This window comes from Gymnoscopelus braueri (assembly GCF_963280865.1).
Source record: "Gymnoscopelus braueri genome assembly, chromosome: 17".
Classification (NCBI taxonomy): domain Eukaryota; kingdom Metazoa; phylum Chordata; class Actinopteri; order Myctophiformes; family Myctophidae; genus Gymnoscopelus; species Gymnoscopelus braueri.
Genome location: NC_137617.1, coordinates 27,539,666 through 27,564,493, shown reverse-complemented (window position 1 = coordinate 27,564,493; position 24,828 = coordinate 27,539,666). Strand labels below are relative to the sequence as shown.

General features: G+C 40.0%; 2 protein-coding genes across 3 annotated transcripts; both read left to right on the top strand.

The window, feature by feature from the left end:
* The first annotated feature begins 630 nt into the window (after nt 1–630).
* Nucleotides 631–17,320, top strand: stub1 (STIP1 homology and U-Box containing protein 1). Of its 2 annotated transcripts, XM_080455108.1 has the most exons (8): nt 631–766; nt 2,780–3,011; nt 3,371–3,569; nt 10,622–10,787; nt 11,374–11,452; nt 11,553–11,609; nt 13,793–13,909; nt 14,374–17,319. In XM_080455108.1, exons 2-8 carry the CDS (start codon nt 2,898–2,900, stop codon nt 14,497–14,499), a joined length of 858 nt encoding a protein of 285 aa, XP_080311234.1. In that variant the 5' UTR covers nt 631–766; nt 2,780–2,897; the 3' UTR covers nt 14,500–17,319. The 2 variants fall into 2 exon arrangements, with proteins under 2 accessions (XP_080311234.1, XP_080311235.1); XM_080455109.1 differs by lacking the exon at nt 631–766 and having other exon boundaries at nt 2,793–3,011; nt 14,374–17,320.
* A 773-nt stretch (nt 17,321–18,093) lies between these two features.
* On the top strand, nt 18,094–21,175 carry LOC308104708 (C-reactive protein-like). The gene is made up of 3 exons (XM_080455206.1): nt 18,094–18,274; nt 18,430–18,517; nt 19,318–21,175. Exons 1-3 carry the CDS (start codon nt 18,272–18,274, stop codon nt 19,926–19,928), a joined length of 702 nt encoding a protein of 233 aa, XP_080311332.1. The 5' UTR covers nt 18,094–18,271; the 3' UTR covers nt 19,929–21,175.
* Nucleotides 21,176–24,828: the final 3,653 nt, after the last annotated feature.

The window sequence follows — 24,828 nt, the reverse complement described above, 5'->3', positions numbered from 1 at the left end:
CAGATAGATATTCTGCCCTGGTCCTGGAGACCAACTAATTGTTATTCTAGCCACTCACTTTATTAATTTGGACCTGGAAAACAGGTGAATGTGATGCTTTGTTGTAAAGAAAACAATCATCAATTGAAATCAATTGAAAACCGCTTATTTATCCTTCCTTATTTCTTGAAATTGCAATGATGGAGCTTGTACAACAAAGAATTTCACCCTTTTAAATGAATAAAAAAACTTGTGATGAGACCAGTCAGACCAGATGCCAACCATCTATCCAGCAATCCTCTGGGTATCTGGGTAGCATAGGTATGGGAGTCAGCACACAGCACACACAATTAATGTACATGGTTGTCAATGTCAACCTTAATGTTTATAATGAAGTTTGATATAGAACACAAGTGATCCTTGATACATGCTAAAGTTCAACTATACTCCTATAAAAGACAAGATGTTATTATTCATGCGTAATCAATAATCTTTAATATTAGGCCTGTGATTTTTATGAATGAAAAGGCCAACCTCAAACAAGCTGAGGCTAGGATAAAACATTGACACATAGTGCCATCTGCTGATACTTTGAGGTATTACTTGGCGACTATGTTCCGCACGGCCGGTACCTCGCAGGCTTCCGTCGTTCCGCAAGCAGCACTTTGACGTCAGCATAACAACAAAATATCATGACAGCCCGGGATGGGAAAAAGCAATCGATTAAGAACTGAAAGCGAATTATACATCCGTTCTTTCCATCTGGATGTGAACCTGCTCTTTAGAGGTGAGTTTTGAACGTGTATTTTGTCCAAAACAAGTACGGATACACTGGCTGGTACACGAAGCAGCACTTAGCTAGTAGTGTTGCCATGTCTGCTTATTATAAGCGACTTTGGGCTTTCTTTTCTGTAAAGTTGCTTGTTAAAATATTGGTAGTTGTGTTTTTTTTGGGGGCTTGTTTCTAAAGTGTAGTTGCTTATTTGGGCTTGTTTCCTAATGTTGTTTAAACCCAGTGTTTATCAAACATTTTCATGATCAATGACCCCCAAAGTAATGTATTCGTCCTGCGGACCCCCATCTGAAAATATTTTTGCCAGGGAGCCCAGGTACCAGATTTGTGTTGTTAGAATGTTTCGAAAATCTTAACAGTTATCCCACATTTTCTTCCAAGACTTTTAGAAAATAGCAGATCCGACGCGTTGTGAGCTTGTAGATCTGCTGTTCTCAAAAAGCCGATAAAGTGCTCTTGCATGTGGCCTGCAGTTGCTTCTTTTGGGCTTGTTTTCCTAGACCTGGTTGCTTGTTTCTCTCACAAAATCTGGTAACACTGTTAGCTAGCGGCGGATAGCGGGGGGTGGGTTGTTCCAGGCCCAGGTTAACAGCTCCTAAAAGAAACCTATAAGAAGGATACACCACCAAGACACTGAGTTGTTTGCAACCATCTCTTGTCTACCGGTCTTATTTAATGTTACTATAGCCGGCATTTGCCACTGCAGCCCCTGCACTATATTGTCTCGATGGGTGTAGCAGCTAGCCAGCTAGCATTGTTGCCAGATTCTGCGAGAGAAATAAGCAACCGGGTCTATGAAAACAAGCCCAAAAGAAGCAGGCCAAAGGAACACTTTTGAACCTATATGTCAGCTATTTGAAAATAGCAGATCTATAAGCTCACAACGCGTTGCAGATCTGCTATTTAAAAAAAAAATCTTGTATGTGGAACATTTTGAATACTCAAATAGGGGTCCCTGGCACAACATATTTTCAGATCTGTGACCAAGTGAATTAGGCTACATGAAAATATTTGAGAACCACTGGTTTATACAACACTAGGAAGCCCAAAAAGGAACTGCACTTAAGAAACAAGCCCCCACAAAAAAAACCGCAACCACCAATATTTACAAGCAAAGCAACTTTACAAAAAACAAAACAAGCCCAAAGTCGCTTATAATAAGCAGACCTGGCAACACTGCTAGCTAGCTAACTGCTCCACCTGAACACACCAAGCTGTGCTGCTTTCTTGTGGTCATAATTGATGATAATGATGATCAGTTGATCAGCTCACAGCTCTACTGTCATTAAACTATAACCAGGGGTCAATATGTGCTACTCAGTTGACTGTGTTATCCTTTAGACTACTTTCTACGGTAACAGCACGTCCAGGCTGTCATTTAATTTTATGGGGTGGTGGTTAGCCAAAGCTCTGCACCTTTAATGTCTACCTTCATTATGTTGTCATGGGCATGAGTTCATGTGTTTCTAGTGTAGCATTGATGCATGGCTAGTTGTGGGTTCAATGAAAGCAAACAGGACTGTATACCTCCACAATATGCACAGGAGAGGACACGCATTGCAGGTGCATTGCAGTGAGGCGTCGGTTTACCCAGTGATTCTCAACCTTTTTTGATGAATTGAATGCACAGGACCACAATGGAAACAAGCCCTTAGGGCTTTTTTTGTGTTATCCTTTTTAGCGTCATTCTATAATCGTAACACAGTACCATTTACAAACTGTTAATAAAGTATTCAATCAATTTAATTTAAAGGCCCCTTAGTTTGAAATGCATTTGGCCGTGCACTCCCTTTTGATGTAAACTCGTCAGTGTTAATTTAACTATACCCTACGTGTCTACTTGGTTCCATTTGCAGCATTGCACAGACTTCCTAACTATCAATAATTCAACTGGGGACCCCCTGAAAGCCCCCTAAGGACCCCTGGGGGTCCCCGGACCTCAAGTTGAGAACCACTGGGCTCACTCACACATGCACATGTTCTTTTCTTCTCTTCTATCCGGTGTAGTTTGTAAGAAGCAGAAGTGACAGGGAAATTCGTCAGCCTGTCAGCCGGACCAGCCGGAGAGACGGGGAACAGGTACGGCAAGCAGTGCGGAGCGGGCGCCGCCGAGCCGCGCGAGAAGATGGCGGGCAGCCCCGAGAAGAGTTCCACTGCCCAGGAGCTGAAGGAACAGGGCAACCGGCTGTTCCTCTGCCGCAAGTACCAGGAGGCTGCCACCTGCTACAGCAAAGCGATTGTGAGTAGTAACACCGTCTAATCTTGAGTGCTAACTTAACTCTTGAGTGTGTACAAATTAATATATATTAACACAGAGTATGTTTACTGTCGTTCCTCTCTGTTCCTCTTATTAACAACGTTAACGTGACGCAAATGTATGCACTTCTTATTCCTTCAATTATGCAAAAGGATGTATAGATGGACAGAAAGTTGCAAGAGTTGGGTGGATGCATTGCATTGCATTGCACTTATAGGTCACAGTGACTCGTGCATGCCCTTCTGTGTGTTTTAATAATTGAAAGCAGCATAGCACCATAACATAACTTTGTACTGTAATGTGTAGTGTACATGTGCTGACTGCCATGTTCTGCCTCCCAGAACCGTAATCCATCAGTGGCAGTGTACTACACTAACCGGGCCCTGTGCCACGTGAAGCTGCAGCAGCACGACAAGGCGCTGGCCGACTGTAAGCACGCGCTGGAGCTGGACAGCCAGTCGGTCAAGGCTCACTTCTTTCTGGGCCAGTGTCACTTGGAGCTGGAAAACTATGATGAGGCCATTGGCAACCTGCAGAGAGGTCAGAGCAAAGCCCTAATGGGCATGAAATATTTGGCAACATGTTGAATGGGCATTGCTGAGGGGGTAAATTAATGTTTTCACCCAATTATGTTTGTTTCTAGGTTTTATTCCTTACAGATCACAAATTGAGTTAGTATGTTTTACACTGTTACACATCTTTGCTGCAGACAGCATTGCACGTGGCTGTCTTTTTGTCAGAAGAGCTGATGCTAGAATGAGCTGTGGCTTTTCAGGTCAATATTGAAGCCGCACTGTGGAATACACAGCCCCTACCGACGAACGAGGGGCATTGCTGTAACAGGCCATTGTGTTTCAAACAAACCAGCTTTCCACCTCCCCTGCAACCCCTCCCCTAGGTTCCCCATCCCTTGTCTGTCAAAATAACACAGCGCTCAAAAGACTATGGCAGGCAACACAGTGATAAACAGGCTGGTTCTGTGTTATGTCAAAAATGTACATATCTAGCCATTAATGCTGCAATCCTTAACATTCTTGTCCTCATGAACCAGGGTACGCTGTGCGACTGCGAGCACCAAAAGTTCTACTGCTGAGCTAATACAGAAAGCCTGTTAGGGCAGAGGATATATTTTAGGTGTGGAACGTCATAAAAGTCTTATTGTGTAACATTCATTTTAGTAGTCTGTTAAAGCGACACCCCTTGTAGCTCCGTTGTTACAGCGTTTGTCTATACAGAAGGAGCGCTGAAAAAGCAGGGTCCTAGCAACCGAGAATATTTTGGAAAGCAACAGCACCTTGTCAGAAATCATATTTATTAACAGTAAAATACATACATACATTACATTTTTGGTACATTTCCAGTGCCTACGTAATTTTGACGCGAGTGTCAGGGGCCGACACTTGGGAATAAGTGTTTAGAGAAGTTGTCAAAAAACACATTATGTGGAATTGTTATTATGAAAAATATACCAGAGAAAGATTATATCAAAAATTACTTTTGTTTAATTGAAAAGGTTATTTCATGCAATCCCCATTTTAAGTTATGCAAAAGACTATGAAAATGGTACCCCATGTCCCTCTGTTTGGCACTCAGCATCAAGGGTTGTATTGTCCCTGCTACATACTAGCGTCATGTCCAGGGCGTGTACTTGTACATCAAGCTGCCTCACGCTACAGAAAGACCCCTGACCTATGGGGCCACATGGCTCAGGAACCGTTGGTTCCCGAGGCTACTTACTTACTACTACTTGTCAACCATATTGGTCCTACCCGACCACAGGATATACATTTCTCAATAGAAGAGCAGGCGTACCAACTAAAACCACCACAGTTGTCTTTTGTTAGCATACTCTACCTTACAGATTGATCACAATGACATATATTCACTAAAAACTAAGTTATGGATTGCAGCTTCAAATTGGTAATTACGTTTTGCACTGATGTAGATCATACAGATGATTATAGCAAAACTGCAGTTAAATCCACCATTAGATGGCTAGAGTGCTTTCTGGTTATTCGGAAATTCAGAGCCGTGCGTTGCCATTTAGAATTATTCAGTGCATGCACCCAATGCACGCACTGACCGCCCGAGTCAAAAATGTGATGGTTGTAGCTTGTTTGATACTCTAGAGACAGTATTCAGCACACATCCACATGTAACGAAACAGGTAATTATCATCTACATGAATGGATGAATGAATCAGTTAATTGAATTTTAAAATATGAAAATGGCAACATTAGCTAATGAGCATCTCCTCTGACCTTTCATAAATTGACTGATATCAGAGCAAACTATGGCATCAAAACCAGAGCACTCTGAAAGCAGATTCACAGAGAGCGTATTTCGGAACGCACCCTTTATATGATGATAACCGCATGCCGAAAGATGAATCAGATGGTATTTCTTATAAGCATGTACTACAAAGCACTGTATTGTACTTAGAACGAATACTTAGGCAGGTACTCGCATGGATAGGATGAGGTCACCTCCCCTGCTCCCCAAATACTTCCAATACAAAGAACTTATCTTGTCTACATGTCTTGACCACATCTGAATCTCATCTCATTAATTGTTTCTTTTACAAGCAGGACGCATGGGGACAAACCTGTGGCTCCCCTACATAACTGTACATTTCTACCTGTATGTAATTATGTATACAGACAGGGAGAGTACACTATGTTATGTGACCTTTCAACTTACTGTAACCGAATGGCATATTAGTAGTGGGAAGCATATGTATGGGAGGGGATCAGCACGTTTATAAGAGCAAGTGAGGTGCCAAGGAGGGGGCTTGGGGAGGGGTGCCCAAAGTCTTTAGGTGTACTGTAGCTTAGAGTTACAGTGGCTGTCATTTTAACAGCCACAAGCACACAGCACGGTTAGGTCTATGTCTTAGTGAAACACACAAAGAGCACATGTTATTTTCAGACCTTGTGACCAGTGTTGGAGGTAGCGCTGTTACTGTAATCAGATTATTGTTTCGAGTAATGCAAACATAACATTGTTAGTTTTGCAATTGGAGTCCGTGGTTACATTTTCCAAATAAATTGCATTACTTACAGTGTGTCACAAATGATTTCCCTGTTCCTTCATTTGCCACAAATGAAATGGCAGACCCATCCGACACATTTGCTGTTGATGTTTATTTCCTACTTCTTGACACGGCACAGAAGTTGCAGCTGTGCTCGTCAGTGCGTAACTGCGCAATGTGCATTCAGTTAGCAACATAGCAGAGATTCAGAGAAGGCAGAGAGATCAGCCTTTACATCGTGCTTCATGGAAGCTTTCACATTAGTTGGGATTTGTTGGTGAACTTGGTGAAACGAGAGTAAGAACATCATGCAAATTATGCCTGGTTGACAAGTGTCTGTCAGTTTCGAATTAAAGACGCATATCCAAGCCAAGCACGGCTCCACAACACTGGTGTCCACTCCGGTAGCCTACACTGTTTTTTATGATTACCAAACATAATCGTAAGGTTCTGTAAAGGGGATATTGCGTATGACATTCCTGTTGTTAGACTTCAGAGTTAAAGATTATGGGCCATAGATTAAAGGGTAAGACCACTTTGGTAGAGGTTTGGGTTGTGTAGTTACCTTGTCATGATGTAACTCCAAAGGTGGGAAAGAAATAAAGATTTATTGCTCCATTGATTAGAAATTGATAATTCTAAATATGCTCCTCATTGACTTACATTGTACGGTAAAACAGTTCTCAAAGTCACTCTTTCAGCACATAAATGAACCCAAACATAGCTGATTCAGACAATATAGAGCATCACCAAACCCAGTACTGTTTGTTTTTTGAATAAAAATGTCAACTTCCTGTTGATTTTACTATTTGAAGATCTGGATCCGGATCCGTGGTTCCAGTCCGGGTTTTCTACTTATTAAAAATGGCAAAATCAACAGGAAGTTGACATTTTTATAAAAAAAAAAAAACAGTACTGGGTTTGGTGATGTTCTATATTGTCTGAATCAGCTTTGTTTGTGTTTGTTTGTGCTAAAAGAGTGACTTTGAGAGCTGTTTTACCGTACAATGTAAGTCAATGAGGAGCATATTTTGAATTGTCAATTTCTAATCAATGGAGCAATATTTTTTTATTTCTTGCCCACCTTTTGGAGTTACATCATGGCAAGGTAACTACACAACCCAAACCTCTACCAAAGTGGTCTTGCCCTTTAAGGTTAGTGTGTGCAATGACAATAGTCAATAAACGTACAGTAGGCTCATTGAGCAGCCTACTCTCCCTCTGGACAATATAGCAACTTGGGAAACTAATCTAAACATAATCTAACTACTTTTCCTGTAATCCTGTAAAGTAACAAATTACTTGTCAGTAATCTTGTAATTTAACGAGTTACTTTGAAAAGTAACATTACCCAACACTTTTCTGTCAAAAATAGCAGCTCTAATTAAAATAAGTCAGGTGGACCCAACTGTTCATAGACCAGATTTATACTCTGAGCCTCATTATGCTTACAGGTAATCCCCTGGGGGATCATCTGACTTTGCTAAATCATTTCAGTCAAAACTGACTTAAAGTCACAGTTCATACATGCAAAGTCAAGTGTGGTTTAAATCCTCAGAAAAATCATTATCTGATCAATGAATGTTCATGTCAAGTATTCTTCCCTCCCAAAAATGTCCATAAAAGGAGTTTTATTGTACCTCAAACATGGCTCTGTCTTTGCTCTCATTTAGCATTCCAGGACCTACAGTACTTATGGCATGTTTGAGAACAACTGATATTATTGCAACACAAGATTAAAAAAAAAAACTGTTAGGATTTAGAATACATTTGTAGAATCCTCCAGAAGCAACAAACTACAAATGTTCGCTTTAAAAAATATATATTCAAAGATTTGCACAAAACAATTTTTCTAAAATAGCAGATCTACAAGCTCATAGCGCGGTATGAGCTTGTATATCTGCTATTTTTGAATAGCCCAAAGAAATAAAAAGAATGACCGTATGCGTTTCCGGTCTTAATGGGTTAATATGCCAATAGGACACACCCCTACAATCAATATACCGAAATAACAACGGCCCAGGAGGACTCTGCTTGTGTGTGTGGGCACAAACACAAACGTTGGTGCTCGAGGAACCCCACATGTGCAAGCTAGCTTTATTGAATTCCCGTTAGTCTGGCTGTCCTACACTGGTCTGTTGTCCAATCAGAGGCTGACTAAAGACATGCATACGATGCATACCATGTATCAAGTGTTTATGCATGTCTTTGATTGGATTGTACTACGTCGAACCAGTTTTCAGTGAGCGGCAATCTAAAAACCACATTTTGGAGGTAAAAATCCATATTATTAATGCTTTTAGAGAGTGCAAAAAAACTGGATTTTCACGAGTAGACCTCAAAAAACATTAACCACAAAAAAAGCAAGATTTTGGATAGAGTGGACCTTTTTAAACACAGATTCAGAATATTCAAATATCACATGACTTCCCAATGTTGTTAACATGTGTCGTGAACGCATAAAAGTCCATCTTACATACTACATAGTCCAAAGAAAAGTAAATGAATTAACCATGTAATCATGTTAAAATGTTCTGCAACAAAACATTTGTTAGCAGCTCATTACGTTTTGAGCAACACAGGCTCTTCCTCACACTTCTACGTCCAAGGAAGTGCCTGTGTTGCTCGAAATGTCACTGCACTAAATAGAATCCTCTTAACGGGAGCCGTTTGTGGTGCAGATCTTTCTGTTCTAATCCTTCAGTCTACTGAGTAACATGTATAATGTAAGCTGCCAGTAGCTCAATGCTTAGCCACTGTTGCCTTTACAGCCAGAAGGTCCTGGGCCCAAACCCACCTGGGGCCTTTCTGTGTGGAGTTTGCATGTTCACCTTGTGTTCAGTGTTACCAGATTTTGCAAGAGAAACAAGCGACCAGGTCTACGAAAACAAGCCCAAAAGAAGCGACTAGGTTGCGTGATCACACGCGCAGCAAGATGAGTTAATATTTCAGCATATACATAGCGGTGGCGGCCCGTCAATGAAGGGCGCTAGTGTGCCGCACCACCTCTAGATCTTCCTTGAATAAATGATAATTACTTTAAAATATATGAGCTGCTGCTCATTCCAACTGGTGAGCTTCACGTTCTATGCCTGTTATGTCTATGTTGAGTTATGCTTCGACGCACAACTGTATCGCCAATCTACAAGCCCACAACATGTTGCAGATGCGACTTATTGTGGGTTTGTAGATCTGCGATTATCAACGCGCGATACCTGTGTGCGTTGACGTATAGCTTATTGAGACATGAAAAGCACCACAACTCGCTGAGTTCTCAACCAATTTACACGCGGTTTGTTTGTATGATACAGGATTAAGAATGCTGGCTTTCATACCAAAATGCTTACGTAGATTGTAAACTTAACTCATTCCCTGCCTAGAACGACTAAAACGACTTCTGTCCTTTAAGCCCTGTCTGCCAAGAACGACTAAAACGACTTAATTTTTTCAATGTATTTATTTATTTATTTATTTATTTATTATTTTTTTTAACCCAAAGACCAAGGAGATATGATTTTTTGAAGATCTAGACTCCCATCCACTTCCTTGTTAACTTAAAACTTAAAGATTTTGTATCTCGGCTCCTGAGTACTTTTTTTTTTCAATGAAAAATCTCTGGCAGTGGGCAAACGCAAAAAAAAAAAAGTTCTGGCAGAGAATGAGTTAATATAGCCTAACTTATAAAACGAAACAACTTTTTGTCTGTTGTTATAATTGCAGTGAATAGGGATACTATAATAGGCTATAGCAGCATTTTATTATTAGCCTATAAGTACAAAAAGGTGTAGTACTTAATCATAATCTTTTCTCATGCCATTGGTTATGTCTGTCTTTCACAATTGAATGACTATAGCCTAGGTCAGGGCCTATCAAAATAAACTAGTGTGATAACATAGACATGTTATTGGTTTAATGTTTGGTGTAGCACCACCTGGGGAAAAATCTACCAGCCGCCACTGATACATAGGCTATTTAAAATTAGCTTCGCATTGCAACGTGTTGTGAGCTTGTAGATCTACTATTTTCAAAAAATCTTGCAATTGTTTTTTTAAATATTTGGAATATCTTTGAAAGAATTTAACGACACAAATTTTGTATGGCACAATCATTTCAGATGGGGGCTCGCAGACAAATACATAATTAGTTTGTGGGTCCTTGACATGAAAATGTTTGAGAACCAGTGGTTTAAACAACATTAGGAAGCAAGCCCTACACTTTAGAAACAAGCCCAAGAATAAGCAACCCGCAACTACCAATATTTACACTACAAGCAACTTAACAGAAACAAGCCCAAAGTCGCTTATAATAAGCGGACATGGCAACACTGCCTGTGTTCTGTGTTTGCCTGAGTGCTTTCCCAGGGTGCTCTGGTTTCCTCTCACACCAAAATAATGAATACCGGAATGAAGTACCACCATGATATCGATTTAGGTTATAAATATTGGCTGCCTACCTGATCCTAGATCCCTGTCAGTTAGACATTTAGGATGGGTTCACTGCAGAGGACAAATTGTAATATGTAATGTAATAATGTTGTAATGGTATTTTTTTTCTTTTACAGCTTTCAACTTGGCGAAAGAGCAGAGGCTGAACTTTGGAGATGACATCCCCAGTGCTTTACGCATCGCAAAGAAGAAACGCTGGAACAGCATTGAGGAGAAACGCATCAACCAGGAGAATGAGCTGCACGCTTATCTCTCCAAACTCATTCTGGCTGAGAAGGAGAGGTAGGAGCTCACTCAGCATTGTTGATTTCTTCTTGTTTCTTTTATTTTCTTTTTAAGTCAGCAAGTTGCTAAACAAATTCCGCTGTGTGGGCTTAATTGTTAAGATTCTGGGCAAGAGCTCTGTGTTTTTCAATCCTGCACCCACCCGCAAACACATGATTTCTGACCACTTGCGCTCGCTCCCGTTTCATTTTTAAATGTGTCTGCTTCCTCGTTAAATGATTAGTTTATTGGATCCCAATAAACTCAATCTTGCATCGCCAGACCTCAGACTTGAGCTTGATGAGCCAAGTTTACATAGTTGGTGGTCGGAAATTAGACTCTTTAACTTATGTCGGTGATGCATTCGGTTTGCTGGAGCAGGACAATGCATTTACATGTTGAGCCCAATAATGTATAGGCCTACCATATTTTCATACATCATATTTCGTTTTTTCATCCCACTCTCATCCCGTGATGATGATGCTGATCGATGGTTCCTTCCCACAGTAGAGTAAAAACCCCTGCAGGGTTGACGGGAACCCAGTCCCATTGCATTCCTCTTCTCTGGTCCCTGAATGAGTGATTGTAATGTGCGTTCATACAGGGAACTGGAAGATTGCAGAGAAAAGCAGGACGATGACAATCAGAATGGAAGTGATGCTGTCAAGATCAAATCAAAACATGTAGGTGTTTTGGAAGTCATTCACACCATCAATTATCTATTACTTAACGTACATGACATATTTAAATTGATGAGGAATTGTCTCGTTCTATTATTGTCAGGACAAGTACCTCATGGATATGGAGGAGCTCTTCTCTCAAGTGGATGAAAAAAGAAAAGTGTGTATTTACAAAAATATATTCTTGGCAGTTTAATGCATGTTCCTTTATGAAGCTGTGATATAGTTGTTTAACCCATTAAGACCTGGAACGCATCTGTGTCATTTTATCTAAAAAGCATTATTTTACACTTTGGCTATTCAAAAATAGCAGATATACAAGCTCATAGCGCGGCATCGAGTGCCGCGCTATGAGCTTGTAGATCTGCTATTTTTGAAAAATCAAGAAGATTTGTGCAAATCTTTGGATATATATATTTTTTAATATTTTAATATTTTTTGATATATAACGTTTGTTCAAATCTTTGCTTCTAGGGGCCCCTGGAACAAAATATTTTTAAATGGGGGTCCACGGCCAAATACATATAATTTTGTGGTCCTTGACATGAAAAAGTTTGAGAACCATTGATATAGCAACATATGTTTTTTCAAAAAACTGTTAGGATTTAGAAGACATTTTGTAGAATTGGAACTTCAGGCCTTAATGGGTTAAGCCATACATTTCTGTGTAATGCAAATGCAATATGCTGGTTGATGTTTACTGTACATGACAAACTTTTTCAAATATAAGCACTACACCACTAAACGTATCAATTTAATATAGTCAGTCAGTCAGTCAGTCACCTTATTTATCAGCTGCTATAAAATGCTTTGAGACAATTACACTAGTCCCATTGAAACCTAGTTTCACACAGGGTCAGGTACTCCCTCACCTGCATTTGGTGTTGAGATGACCGTAATTATTATTTTGGGTGGAAAATGGTTGGATGTTGGATAACTATGGAGGATGTCATGGTTTGGACTGAACGGGGACAACACGGCTTGGTAAAGTGGTTGCTAAATTATACTTTCACAGAAAATGGGGCCTATACATGAATACAAAAACACTAACTTAGTTTTTATCAAAGCTGACCATTTTTTATATCTTGACAATCAATACAGACTACTGCTCACCTTGCTGAGGCTTTGCTAAGGTGTTGGAGAGATTAAAAGATCCACACGCCCAATACCTCCCCTCCCCAAAAAATGCTTTGCCGCGCGCACGCAAAGCACATAATGGCACTCAACTGAAAATCCCAAGGTTGGCAGGTGTACCGTATGTTAACTCTTTCATTGCCAGAATAAATGAATCACCCACTGCCGGCGATTTTTCGATTTTCTTAACCTTTTCAAGTAGTCACAGAATATTTTATCTCCAGTATGATCGATACCCTGACAGTTGCTAATCACGGGGGGGTTTCACTGTGCTTCCGCGAGAAAAAAAAAATGTCATCGCGACCCCCCGTTCGCTTGTTATAGGCTGTTGAAAATAGCATGTCTTGTCAAAACTACATAGTAAAACACAGAAGGCGAGATACAGGCGATTTCCCAAATACTCCAGAAACTAAGAAAATATAAGTAAATAGGCGGGCAAATTATCAACAGCAAAACTATAAAAAAAATCAATTTAACTCTCAAATTAACGCTCAAGTGTCTTGTTTCCAGTTGTATGTCGGTACCTCAAAAATATTGCTTTCAGCTGAAGAAAATGTACTTTTTAATTCACTTCTTGTGCAAACCGTGACATGCACGGGCGAGCAACGCACCTGGGGATGCCCTTGGGGTTTAACAGAAAATGTATCAAAGCCAACATTTAGAACAGTGTTTCTCAACCTTTTTTGGGCCAGTGCCCTATAAAAAGAAATAGTTAATTAATCATAATCGAGGCTAAAGTTATTAATTGAGATATTGATTTGAAGTCATATCGCCCAGCCCTACTACCTGCTGTAGTAGCGTTGTTTCCCCCCCCCCCCACTATCATGTCACCGATATACGTAGTCAAGCATCCATATCCTATTTCCACCCAGAGCCGTTTCTACAGAAACCACCTCCTCTTGTTTTCCATGGCCTTTTTCAGTGGATTTCCATGCTTTAAATCATTGATTAAGTAAGTATGATTAGTCATAATGCAACTGTAAACAAGAAACCATACTTAGCAGGTGTTTACAATTCTCAGTGTGTCTCAATGGGAGTTAAGGCAAGGGCCCAGTGAGAGTCAGGCAGAATTAATATGATACATACACCCAGCAAATAAAGTTATTTAGCATATGTTATACATGATAAATTACACTACCACAAAATGTTTTGAATACTATATTCTGTTATTAGACATTCAGATGTCTGATTTGTGCGTCTCTCCTGTAGAAGCGTGAGATCCCAGACTACCTGTGTGGCAAAATCAGCTTTGAACTGATGAGGGAGCCTTGCATTACCCCTAGTGGAATCACCTACGACCGCAAGGACATTGAGGAGCATCTACAGGTGAAGTGTTGTCAACTGCATGTACTGTTCGCAGGGTTTACATACGACCATTGATTGGACGGACAAAGTATTATAGGGTCGAAAGTATTAATCTGTGGCCTTCTACAATTTGTGTGACAATTACGGACGGAAAATACAGATTTGCTGTGCAAGAGTCTTAAATGTGACCTGTGCAAAAGTGTCCAACAGATTCATAATTTTGTTAAGGTATCAAATCTTGATTGAGTCCTTAGACTTTAAATCATGCTACATGAATACTCTCAACAACCTCAAGCTCCTCTAAGCAGCTACCTGAGGGCTTGAAATTAAAGATTATGGACTCTCTCAAAGCAAGGGAAGGCTATAAAAAGCCTGTACTGTCTGGATGTCTGGCGTTTTATATTCCCAAACGCCACTAAAACATTCAGTAGCTGTTATTACTGCAGGAATGACAATGCTATCCTTTATCCCTCTTGTCTATGCAGCGAGTCGGCCACTTTGACCCCGTCACAAGGAGTCCTCTGACCCAAGACCAGCTGATTCCCAACCTGGCCATGAAGGAGGTGATCGATGCCTTTATCCAGGAGAATGGCTGGGTGGAGGACTACTGAAGCCCCTCACCCCCCATCACCCACTCTCTCTCTCATCCCCCAGTTATAGCGCCTACATTGACAAGGCCTGGGTAAACAAGAGAGAATGGATCGCCCCTCCTCCTGGACATGAACTTTACACAGGCGAGGAAACTAAACAAAACACATACGCATATGGACTACCGAATGGGAGCCATGTATCTTGATCTATCTCTCTCTTTACCAATCATACCCACACATCTTTGCTGTAAATCTTCCTCTAAATTTTTGCGAGGGCCTGTTGTTCCAGTCCTTCCGCTCCCTTTAACCCCCCCCCAAGAACCTTATAACAGGCGGCCACATTTCTCAGGTCTCTCTATTTCCTTCCGTCTCTATTTTGTTCTCTCATTTTCCATTCACTCTCCTTTTTTTTCTTTTCTCTAGTGCCACAATCCTCTGAAAACATCAGCACCTAAATGAAAACAAAAGTCCCCTCTTTCTCGAGTATAAACACAAATAACGCCTTTCGTCTGGCTTTTACTCCAGTATTCCTTAATTACTCTAGTTAGTAGTTACCTTAGTTAATCATGGTTTCCCCCACAGTTCAGTGTTGGTGGCTCCTTTTTATGCTGAAATAAGTGAAATGCCAAAAAAAGAAATGGAGAAAAGAAAAAAAAAACGGTTTTCAAGTAGGGTGGTACATGTACGTATGCAAGGTTTCAGAGAAATGTCAATTAAGGCTTTTGAGTGGATGGTCACAGATTCTTTATTCCATATCCCAATATGTTAAATGTATGCATTATATATACTCTAGGTTTAGATTCAACCTTAGTTTTATCTCTTATGAGTACAGTCTAATATTGTTCATGAAAATGAAGAGTTCAAGTATTTACAGATAAAGAATATGAGATGGGTGGGGGGGTCTGTTTTTCAGAAAAAAACATTCAAATGTCATACATTTTTGATACGTATGTTTAACTGTTTTCCGATGTGATGTCATTGAAAGCTGCTTAGAAGAATGTTTCTGTGCTGTCTCTGCTGTGTCCGGGGGAAACGGTGTGCTTAGACAACAGGTATGGCTTTTGCTCTTTGCTTGGTATGACAGTGGACGCTTACATCAAGCATGAAGTGAGCTCCGTTAAGCTTTGTGAAGCCGAGAAAACGGTCATGACTTTGCCCCCCTTTCCACTTTTTCCATTTGAAATAATTTTATAATTGTGGAGAAAGGCTGCGAACAATCTGTGTATTATGTTGGGAGGACTGACTCAGTCCAAGCTGTGGAATATTCTATTACAGTGATTTGAGCTTCATTTGCTAAAAGTGTACCAATCTCCTCCGTACGAGGAATGCTGGAAGCAGGGTTTGCAATCCATCTGATCTGTACCTCAGTTCAACTTTTGGATGTCTGGTACAGTGGTATTTTTTCCGTAAAACATTTGCAGTTCATAGCTATTAGTTTACAAAGTTCACAAATTGTGAGTGTTGATTTAACTCAAGTTAAATTAACGCTTAGAATTTTACTGTGGAGAGTTCCTTTCCCTCCGTTCTGCTGATTGTGTTATGGTGAACTAAGCCAATTGGCGGTTTATGTTGAAGTGCAGGCAGTGTAAATATGTTTGCTTGTGTATCTCAGATTTTATTTCTCAACAACACCAGGTTTGATGAGAATACTTAGAGTGCTTGAGAAATCTGTATTAAATGTAGATATGTTGATAACCTAAATGCCTGTTTTTGTTTTCATTTGTTCCCATTAAACCGTGAACTATGATTTGCGAGTTTGTGGAGTTTCTGATACTAGAGTAGCGTTCAATATTATATCAAGACTTCTGAATTGCTGCATGAAAGTTAATCAGTTGACCGCATTATGATGAATTTACAATATACATATTAACACGGAGACCATTTTGCTCTTGTATCACAATTCGGGGTGGGCCTCCGAAGTAGTTAATTAGTTCCATAGGTCAACTGGCACCTGCTATAAAATGTTTGAATAGTGACTGAAAGGGGGTCACAAATGGAATGCTGAAAACTAAAGTCAACTAGAATATCATGTTCACCTCCATGCTTGGTACTATATAACCATTATTCCATTCCAGCATAGTTAAACACCACATCCACTGCAGAGAAATGAGGATTTCTATGGAAGGAATAAGCAATAGCATATAACATCAGTGACATATGTAATTATGCATGAATCTTTTCAGTTCAGGACCTAAATTGAGAAAATGTGACTTATTCCTTGAGGTATAACCAGTAGTGACATGTATGATTTGTGGGATGTAGTGAGTGTTCTTCAGTACTCCTAACCCTATATTTGATCAGAATCCCATTGATTACATATTACTTATGACATATTACTTAACTTCTACTTTATCTTGATGTGCTTCACACACACTGTTCTTCCATCTACTCGAAAGATCTTCTAGTACTACTACTACTACTCCAAGTTTATTCTATTCAAAAACCAAGCCACAGTGCCACATAACTATGTATAAGATCGACACGCTGGTTGAAAGCTACACTGGAGTAAACTGGTTATAAAAGATTACATAATGCAGGACAAACCAACAAACAACCTGATGCTTGGTTAATAATAACAATAAAAACCTTTTGAAGGCAGGTGCTGGCCCCAAAACGAACTGAGATCAAATATAATCAAGCAGGTCGGCACACTAGCTCCCGTTAAAAGTAACTTTATTAAACTTTATTCAAACAAATTACGTTTGTGATTTATGAGATTTATGAGACGTAAGCCTGATAGAAATCACTTGTGATTAAACCCACGCTGTTGAGCGTTAACTGTGTGTGTGTGTGTGTGTGTGTGTGTGTGTGTGTGTGTGTGTTTGTGTCGTATGATGATTGCTTGACAAACATTTTCAATATCAATCAATGTTTCTGTTCAGTGCTTGTGAGTTGGTGTTTTCTACTGTTAAAATCCAAACATTCTTCTGTTAACTTTATTACCTACTGTAATAAAAAATACTTTGTTCCAAATATTTCAGAATTCAATTATGTTTCATTCGTTACTCAACCCCTTGTCGTTTTATTAAAGGAGTGAGGGGGTAGCACTAGACAAAAATATGAAATATGTTTTTATTAAATAAAAGTCTAAAAACAGTGAATGGTAGACAAACTACTACATGACATGTCATTAGTTTGCATGAATTTGGTAAGACATACCTTTTTTTTAAACAAATAAACTACAAATAACAGTTTCTGAAAGTAATGCATTACTTGACATAGTAACTATAATAATAATACTCAATTTGCAAAAGTAGTGCATTACTCTTATATCACTTTATTACTCATCGAAGTAATATTACATAATGCATTATTTATGTAATGCGCTACCAGCAACACTGCGTTAAATAGGCCTACATGGAGACGAAGGAAGCCCCTCATCTGGGCTGGCATCTTCTGACTAAAATAGCAGATGTACAAGCTCACAGCGTGTCACTTCGTGCCGCGCTATGAGCTTGTACATCTGCTATTTTTTGAACATTTTAGAAAAATCTTCGAAGTGTGAGAATCGGACTTAATGCTCTGGATGCGTTAGAAAAATGTTATGCTGTAATCACATTACATTCATGTTTTGGCAAGGGTGTGTGTGTGTGTGTGTGCGTGCGTGTGTGTGTTTGTCATTACCCAACAGATAGCCTCGTGCCAGCCAGCTTCACACACCAGGCCTATTGTCAGGCCGTCCATCCAGTGAGCTGATGTCATGGCCTGTGCTAGGAGGGAAGAGGATTGTAAACCTTTGGCATTAGCAAGCGTGACTGACTTAGCACTGCAAGAAGAATAACAAACCAGCAAAATGGTAAGAGATGTCTGTTCCCTGTAACCTTGGACTTTACTTTAATTTTGCACCTTGACATTATCTTGTAAGTTTTTTTGTAGAAATGCCTTTACCTTGTATATGTGGTTGTACCTTGAGCAATGTTTGAAATGTGAAACTTTTTTCTCTGTTTGCAGACTGTCAACAGGGAGAAGATCTCAGTTATTCTGCTTGGTGTCTTAGGCTTGTCCTCTGTCCTACTTGGTCTCTCCTCAGCCTCCCAAGGTAGGCTGCAGAGATATATTTAGGGTATACTGAATGAAGGGAAATGGGAATACAGGGCACCAAAACAGAGTGGACATCGGGAATACAGGGCACCGAAACAGAGTGGGCACCTGGAATACAGGGCACCAAAACAGAATGGGCACTGGGAAATGGGAATACTGGGTACTGTTCGTGAAGTTGCCTACTGGACATGCTCTGTAGTCTGTGTGTGTAAATTAAGCATAAGAAATTCAGTGCAGGATTACAAAAACAGACCCAATTGAATTTTAATTGTGAGTTTTCACAGTCCCGCGGGACGAATTGTGAGTTTTCACAGCAGTATAGATTTAGAAAAACTTAAATGTGGTAAATCAAGATTAACCACTTAAACCTTAGCATCCATATTCTGGGCATGTATGGCCAAGATTATACATTTTACACACTTCATTAACTATAGGCTATAATATTTACCTTGTTGGTTTACTAATTTAAAACATAGAATAGGCTATATATTTCAAAGTAATTTCAATGCCGCTACTGAATCTTACAACTTCTTTATATGTAATGTGTGTCAGAGATATGACTGAAGTAGACCTGGTGTCCAGTCTTCCCCAGGAAATCCACCTTAGGTGCCCAGTCTTTAGAAGAAAAATAAAAGCAATAATAATATAATACAATTAGTGCACTGATATGAAATGATTCCTCCCCTATTACCCGACCAACACCTTTATTTTTTGTGCTCTCTCTCTGCATGTGGTATATTGTACTTTGTGTTCAAAGTAACTACAATAGTAAATCTGTGTTGTTTTATGTTGATCCAGTGGGTTTGAGCGGCAAAGTCCTGCTCTTCCCTTACGAGACGGACTTCAGCTTCGTGGCGCTGACCCCTCAGAAAGAGATGTCGCTGCAGGCCTTCACGCTCTGCATGCGCGTGGCCACCGAGCTGCGGGACGAGCGGCAGATCATCCTGTTCGCCTACCGCACGGCCGACTACGACGAGCTCAACGTGTGGCGCGAGAGCGACGGCCGCGTCTCCTTCTACCTGAGCGGCGACGGGGTCTTTTTCCACCTGCCGCCCATCACCACCTTCCGCACCAGCCTCTGCCTGACGTGGGAGTCTGAGACCGGCCTCGCCGCCTTCTGGGTGGACGGGAGGCGCAGCACCTACCAGGTGTACAAGCCCGGACATACCATTCGTCCGCAAGGCACCGTCCTCCTGGGACAGGACCCGGACAGGCACCTGGGGGGCCTGGAGGCCACGCAGAGCTTTGTCGGGGAGATGACCGACCTCAACATGTGGGACTCTGTGCTGTCCAGGAGCATGATCCAGGCTTGGCACTACGGACACATAGTTCCTATGGGCAACATCTTTGACTGGGCCACCATTGAGCATGAGATCAAAGGGAATGTTATGGTGGTCAATGATGAGTGACTCATCTTGTGAGGCCTATGCAGAGAGACATATGGGTGTAGTGGCTCGAGTTGGACTATTAGTGGTGTATTTGTTTGGTTAGGTCTGAAGATTAACTTATTTTATGCAAGAGCCAAATAGTTTTTACCTAAGGACCATCACTCTTTGTGTTATCCTTACAGCAAATGCTTATTTTATTAGGCATTCAATAGTTGTTGTTTAGTTGTCATTCTCCAGATTGAGTTTGCATGTTCAAATTGCCAAGTTGAACAACAATCTGGCCAACAATTTAAGCCAGTTTTGTCCGTTTCTGCCTTTCAGCAACATCCCAGCTCCTGCATGTGGCCTTTAACTCCACCAAAATGTTTCTGTCTTTGGGAGTGTGGACTGCAATGGCATCCTTTTGTGGGCATGACAGAAAGTTAATTCAGTAAACATCACTTTGTGCAAATGTTATGCCATAGACTGTTATAATGATATTATATAGTCATATTAATCTTCCTGATATCTCTGTTTCATAGATTTATGAAAACACTGTCGGTGAAAACACTAGTTATGATCAATCACCAGATGTATCCACTGGGGGGCACTCTATGTCAATTCATGGTTTACTGAACACTGTGTGAAACAATGCATTGATGAGCATGCATCCATTAACTAGATTTGACATTGTTATGCTTAGAACTGTATGAGGCCAGAAATATCGTATTAAAACGTTAAGTAGTTCATTTTAATTGCTAAACTCTACAGTAGACACATTTACAGTTGTTCTATTTCATTTGCAGAGGAATGTTATTACTGTGAGAAAGCTGTTGGGAGAAATGTCATTTACAGTATGTTACGGCGGTATAACAATGTTTCCTTTTTTTAAGATGACATAAGTTACATTACATGGTTTAACAATGTTTTTTTTCATATTTGCACATCACAACAGAATTTGAAAAGACTAACTGAACTAATATAAATATACATTTGATGCATATGTGGTGATTGTCTTCAATAAGTGCAATGAACTAAAATGTCTCCAATAAATACATGTTCATCACATCCTTTAAATTATTTTAGAATAAAAGGCAGATTTAAAAGCATGATGCAATAAAATTGTGACATGTTATTGAGATGTTGTCGGTCAAATAATATTGTGAATGAGATAATGACAGAGAAATTAAAAAAGATGAAAGGGTGGTTCATTATTTCTATACCTAATAATTTAGTTGAGAGACAAACAGCTATTATAATGTTTAAAAGCCATTACCCCAACATTGCCTTTGGTTAGCGTACTCACTCATGAATTTTCCATGTTTCAACTGATGTAAGAATGCTTTTGGGTGTGAAATAAAATCCTGCCAAGTGCATAACTAAACATGTTTGTAAAAGAAGTGAATATTTTGTCTTTGAACTGTTGGAGCTTCCTTTCTACAGTATGATCTTATTTTGTGAGCCTCCATTGAGAACTAATTACCTTTACACAATAGTAATATAGAGATGCATAAACTTCTGTTTAACACTTTACTTTACCATGACCTTATTTCAGTGTGTTAAGTTTCAACAATAGTGTAATTGTAATAAAGATCAGCCTAATACTTAATACATGGTTGCAGCAACACAATGTAAGTATAATCCATTTCTAAACTTATATAGATGTATTTTTTCAAAATGATTGAATTTAGTTATCACACTCTCGTAAATACAGTACATAGAGGGGAATATTTGTATTAGGTTTTTAATAAGACTAATCAATTTTATTTAAAAACAATATTACTATGTATTTGTGTTATTGTAAGTTATTTCTTTTTTCATACACTGGAATAAAACAATTGTAAAGCATTGTTAAAACGAACCAACGTTTTTTCTTTGCTGTTTGCTGTTTGGTTGGGTTTGAAATAACAGATTTTATATTTAACCTTTTCAAATTGGAGCTTGGATATTCTCACAGTACATTTTATAATCTGTAAAAGCAACCATACTGGCCATAAAATGCCTGGTGCTGACTAGATTTGGAAAATAATTGTTATTTGTGTGACAACTAAGCTCTGTGTTCAATGTATTTGTCTATAATGTATATCGCAATACTGCATATTGAGTTGAATTGTTCCAACTGTTATGATGTTCCCTGGATGACAGTCCAGTCAGTGCATATAGGAGTACAGTTAGAGTGATTGATTTTGTAACGCTATCACAGTTATTTACTCTGTGACCTTGAAATATGGATGCCCTGCAAACATCAATATTGTCACAGCTTTAAGCAACGGCTAACCTTTATTGGACAACACTGTTATGGCTCTAACCCTTTGTTCATGATCACCATAGAGATATTATCTCTTCATGCCACAGTGTGAAGCAACTTAAATTCCTATGTTTTCTACGTTACTTGAACAAAATCAAATTCTCCTGGCCTAACTTCCTTTATGATAACTCTCTCAGAGTAAGCTAAAGGCCACATAACCATAACACAATGACGCTATGTTCCAGAGCACGGTCTACGTTCCCCTGCATGACTGTGTGCGCTCAATCCTCTGTGCCTTGGACCACCATCTTGACCTCCTTGCAGAAAACAGGGAGAAGTTTCCAGCGCACAGCCCAGGCTCCCTTGAGGCTGGGAAAGTGCTGCGTTCTGAATGTGTATATCTGCGTGTTTATTCTGACAGAATCACCCGTCGGCTCTCTTGCATGCAGCAGGAGCAGGAGAAGGCAGGGCGAATGAGTTCTGACTGCAGGTCAGCAGCCAAATGTTCCACCTTCTTGAATGTTGCAATGCATCAATCTTGGTGCCCACTGACTGTGTGGTAACACCTTTCTGGACCATCTGTCCAGGCCTGGCTCCTCAGCCCTCTGGTTCTCTCTCACTCACACACACACACACACACACACACACACACACGCGCACGCGCACGCGCACGCACGCGCACGCGCACCACACACACACACACACACACACACACACACACACACACACACACACACACACACACACACACACACACACACACACACACTCTCACACACACACACACACACACACACACACACACACACACACACACACACACACACACACACACACACACACACACACACACACACACACACACACACAAAGGTCCTTGTTTCTTTGCACCTCTGCCCACGGGGGTAGTGCTTCCTTAGACGCACACGCACGCACGCACGCACGCACACACACACACACGCACACGCACACGCACACGCACACGCACACACACACACAATTACATTTTGTATGTGTCCATATGGTTTAGTTACATTTAAAAGGGACAAAGTTAGACGATAAACGTACACAAAGTTATTTGCGTACTTTATTCTTTTTGAGGACCGTCTAAATGTTACAAATAATTGCTTAAAAAAGGGGAAATTATCAAATAAAACACCCTATCAACTAGTTGGGCATGATCATAATTAGAACAATTCAATTGTCATTGAAAGAAATGGATCACCAAAGCTCTGAATATAATAATTAATTTGGGGAATAATGTCAGTCACGTCAACTGAATTGTCAATGTGGTGTAACCACCATTCAAAGAGCCATTTTCTTAATGTGCAATGAAGACCATGTGACAGGAAACTATATCAAGAGAGAAAGAACCCTAATGATGGCTGCTGAATGCATTAGTTACTCTCTTTAAAATGTTCTACAATTTGACATTTTAGGCCGGGTATTGATACTAGTGCCTGGTAATTATGTTGTGCTTGCATCTACATATGATTGGAAAGTTCATTATATATCTTATAGGAATAAATGATAAAAAAAACAATCAGGGACATTTGATGAATAAGAAATGTATATTTTTAAGATATTTTTACGAAATTCCAAGTGAATATGATGCCAATGCCCGAACTCTTTTGTAAAATGTAATGTCCCCCTCTCAGGAATACAGCAATACAGCAGAAGGACAAGACTCAGAGTGCAGAGATGGCAACGATGATCACTTAAAATGTATTTCTGTAAAACTTTAGCTGGGAAGAGTTCTTTCAGACATAAATGATTTGGGGCATGATCCGACTCCCAGTACAGAGGTTCCATGTTCGAATCCCAGTCTTTCTATTGTTCATTACTTTTCAACTTTACTAACTGAAGGCTAACAAAAAAGAACGCTTCAACAGTACAAAAAGACTTATAATTTGAGTGGCTGAAAGATGGTGTAGTGGTCTAAAGATCAGACTTTCAGCAGGGAGATTCCATGTTCAAATACCAGTCCTTCTATGGTTCATTGCTTTTCAACTTTATCTGAAGGCTAACATACAAAAGAACACTTCAACAAGAGACATCTAATGTGAGTGCATGAGAGATGGTGTAGAGGTCAAGTGATCAGACTCTTAGCACAGATATTCCATGTTCAAATCCCAGTCCTTCAATAGTTCATCGCATTTCAACTTTACTAACTGTAGGCTAACATTCAAAAGAGCACTCCAAAAGTACTAAGAGACATATATTGTGAGAGATGCCCTAGTGGCTTAGTGATTCGACTCCCAGTACAGAGGTTCCAAGTTCAAATCCCAGTCTTTAATTACTTTACTAACTGAAGGCTAACATACAAAAGAGCGCTTCAAAAGTACAAAGAGACATATGATGTGAGTGGCTGAGAGATAGTGTAGTGGTTTAAAGATCAGACTCTCAGCATGGGGATGCCATGTTCAAATCCCAGTCCTCCTATAGTTAATTGCTTTTCACCTTTACCTAACTGAAGGCTAATATACAGAAGAACGCTTCAACAAAACAAGAGACATCTGCCTTGAGTGACTGAGAGATGGTGTAGTGGTCTGATAATCAGGCTCTCAGCACAGAGATTCCATGTTCAAATCCCAGGTCTCCTAGTCCAATGCTGGAGTACTCTCAAATTTTCAAAATATATATATATTTTTTAGTATAGTGCATGAGCCAAGTGCCTTTAATCATTTGGGGGGA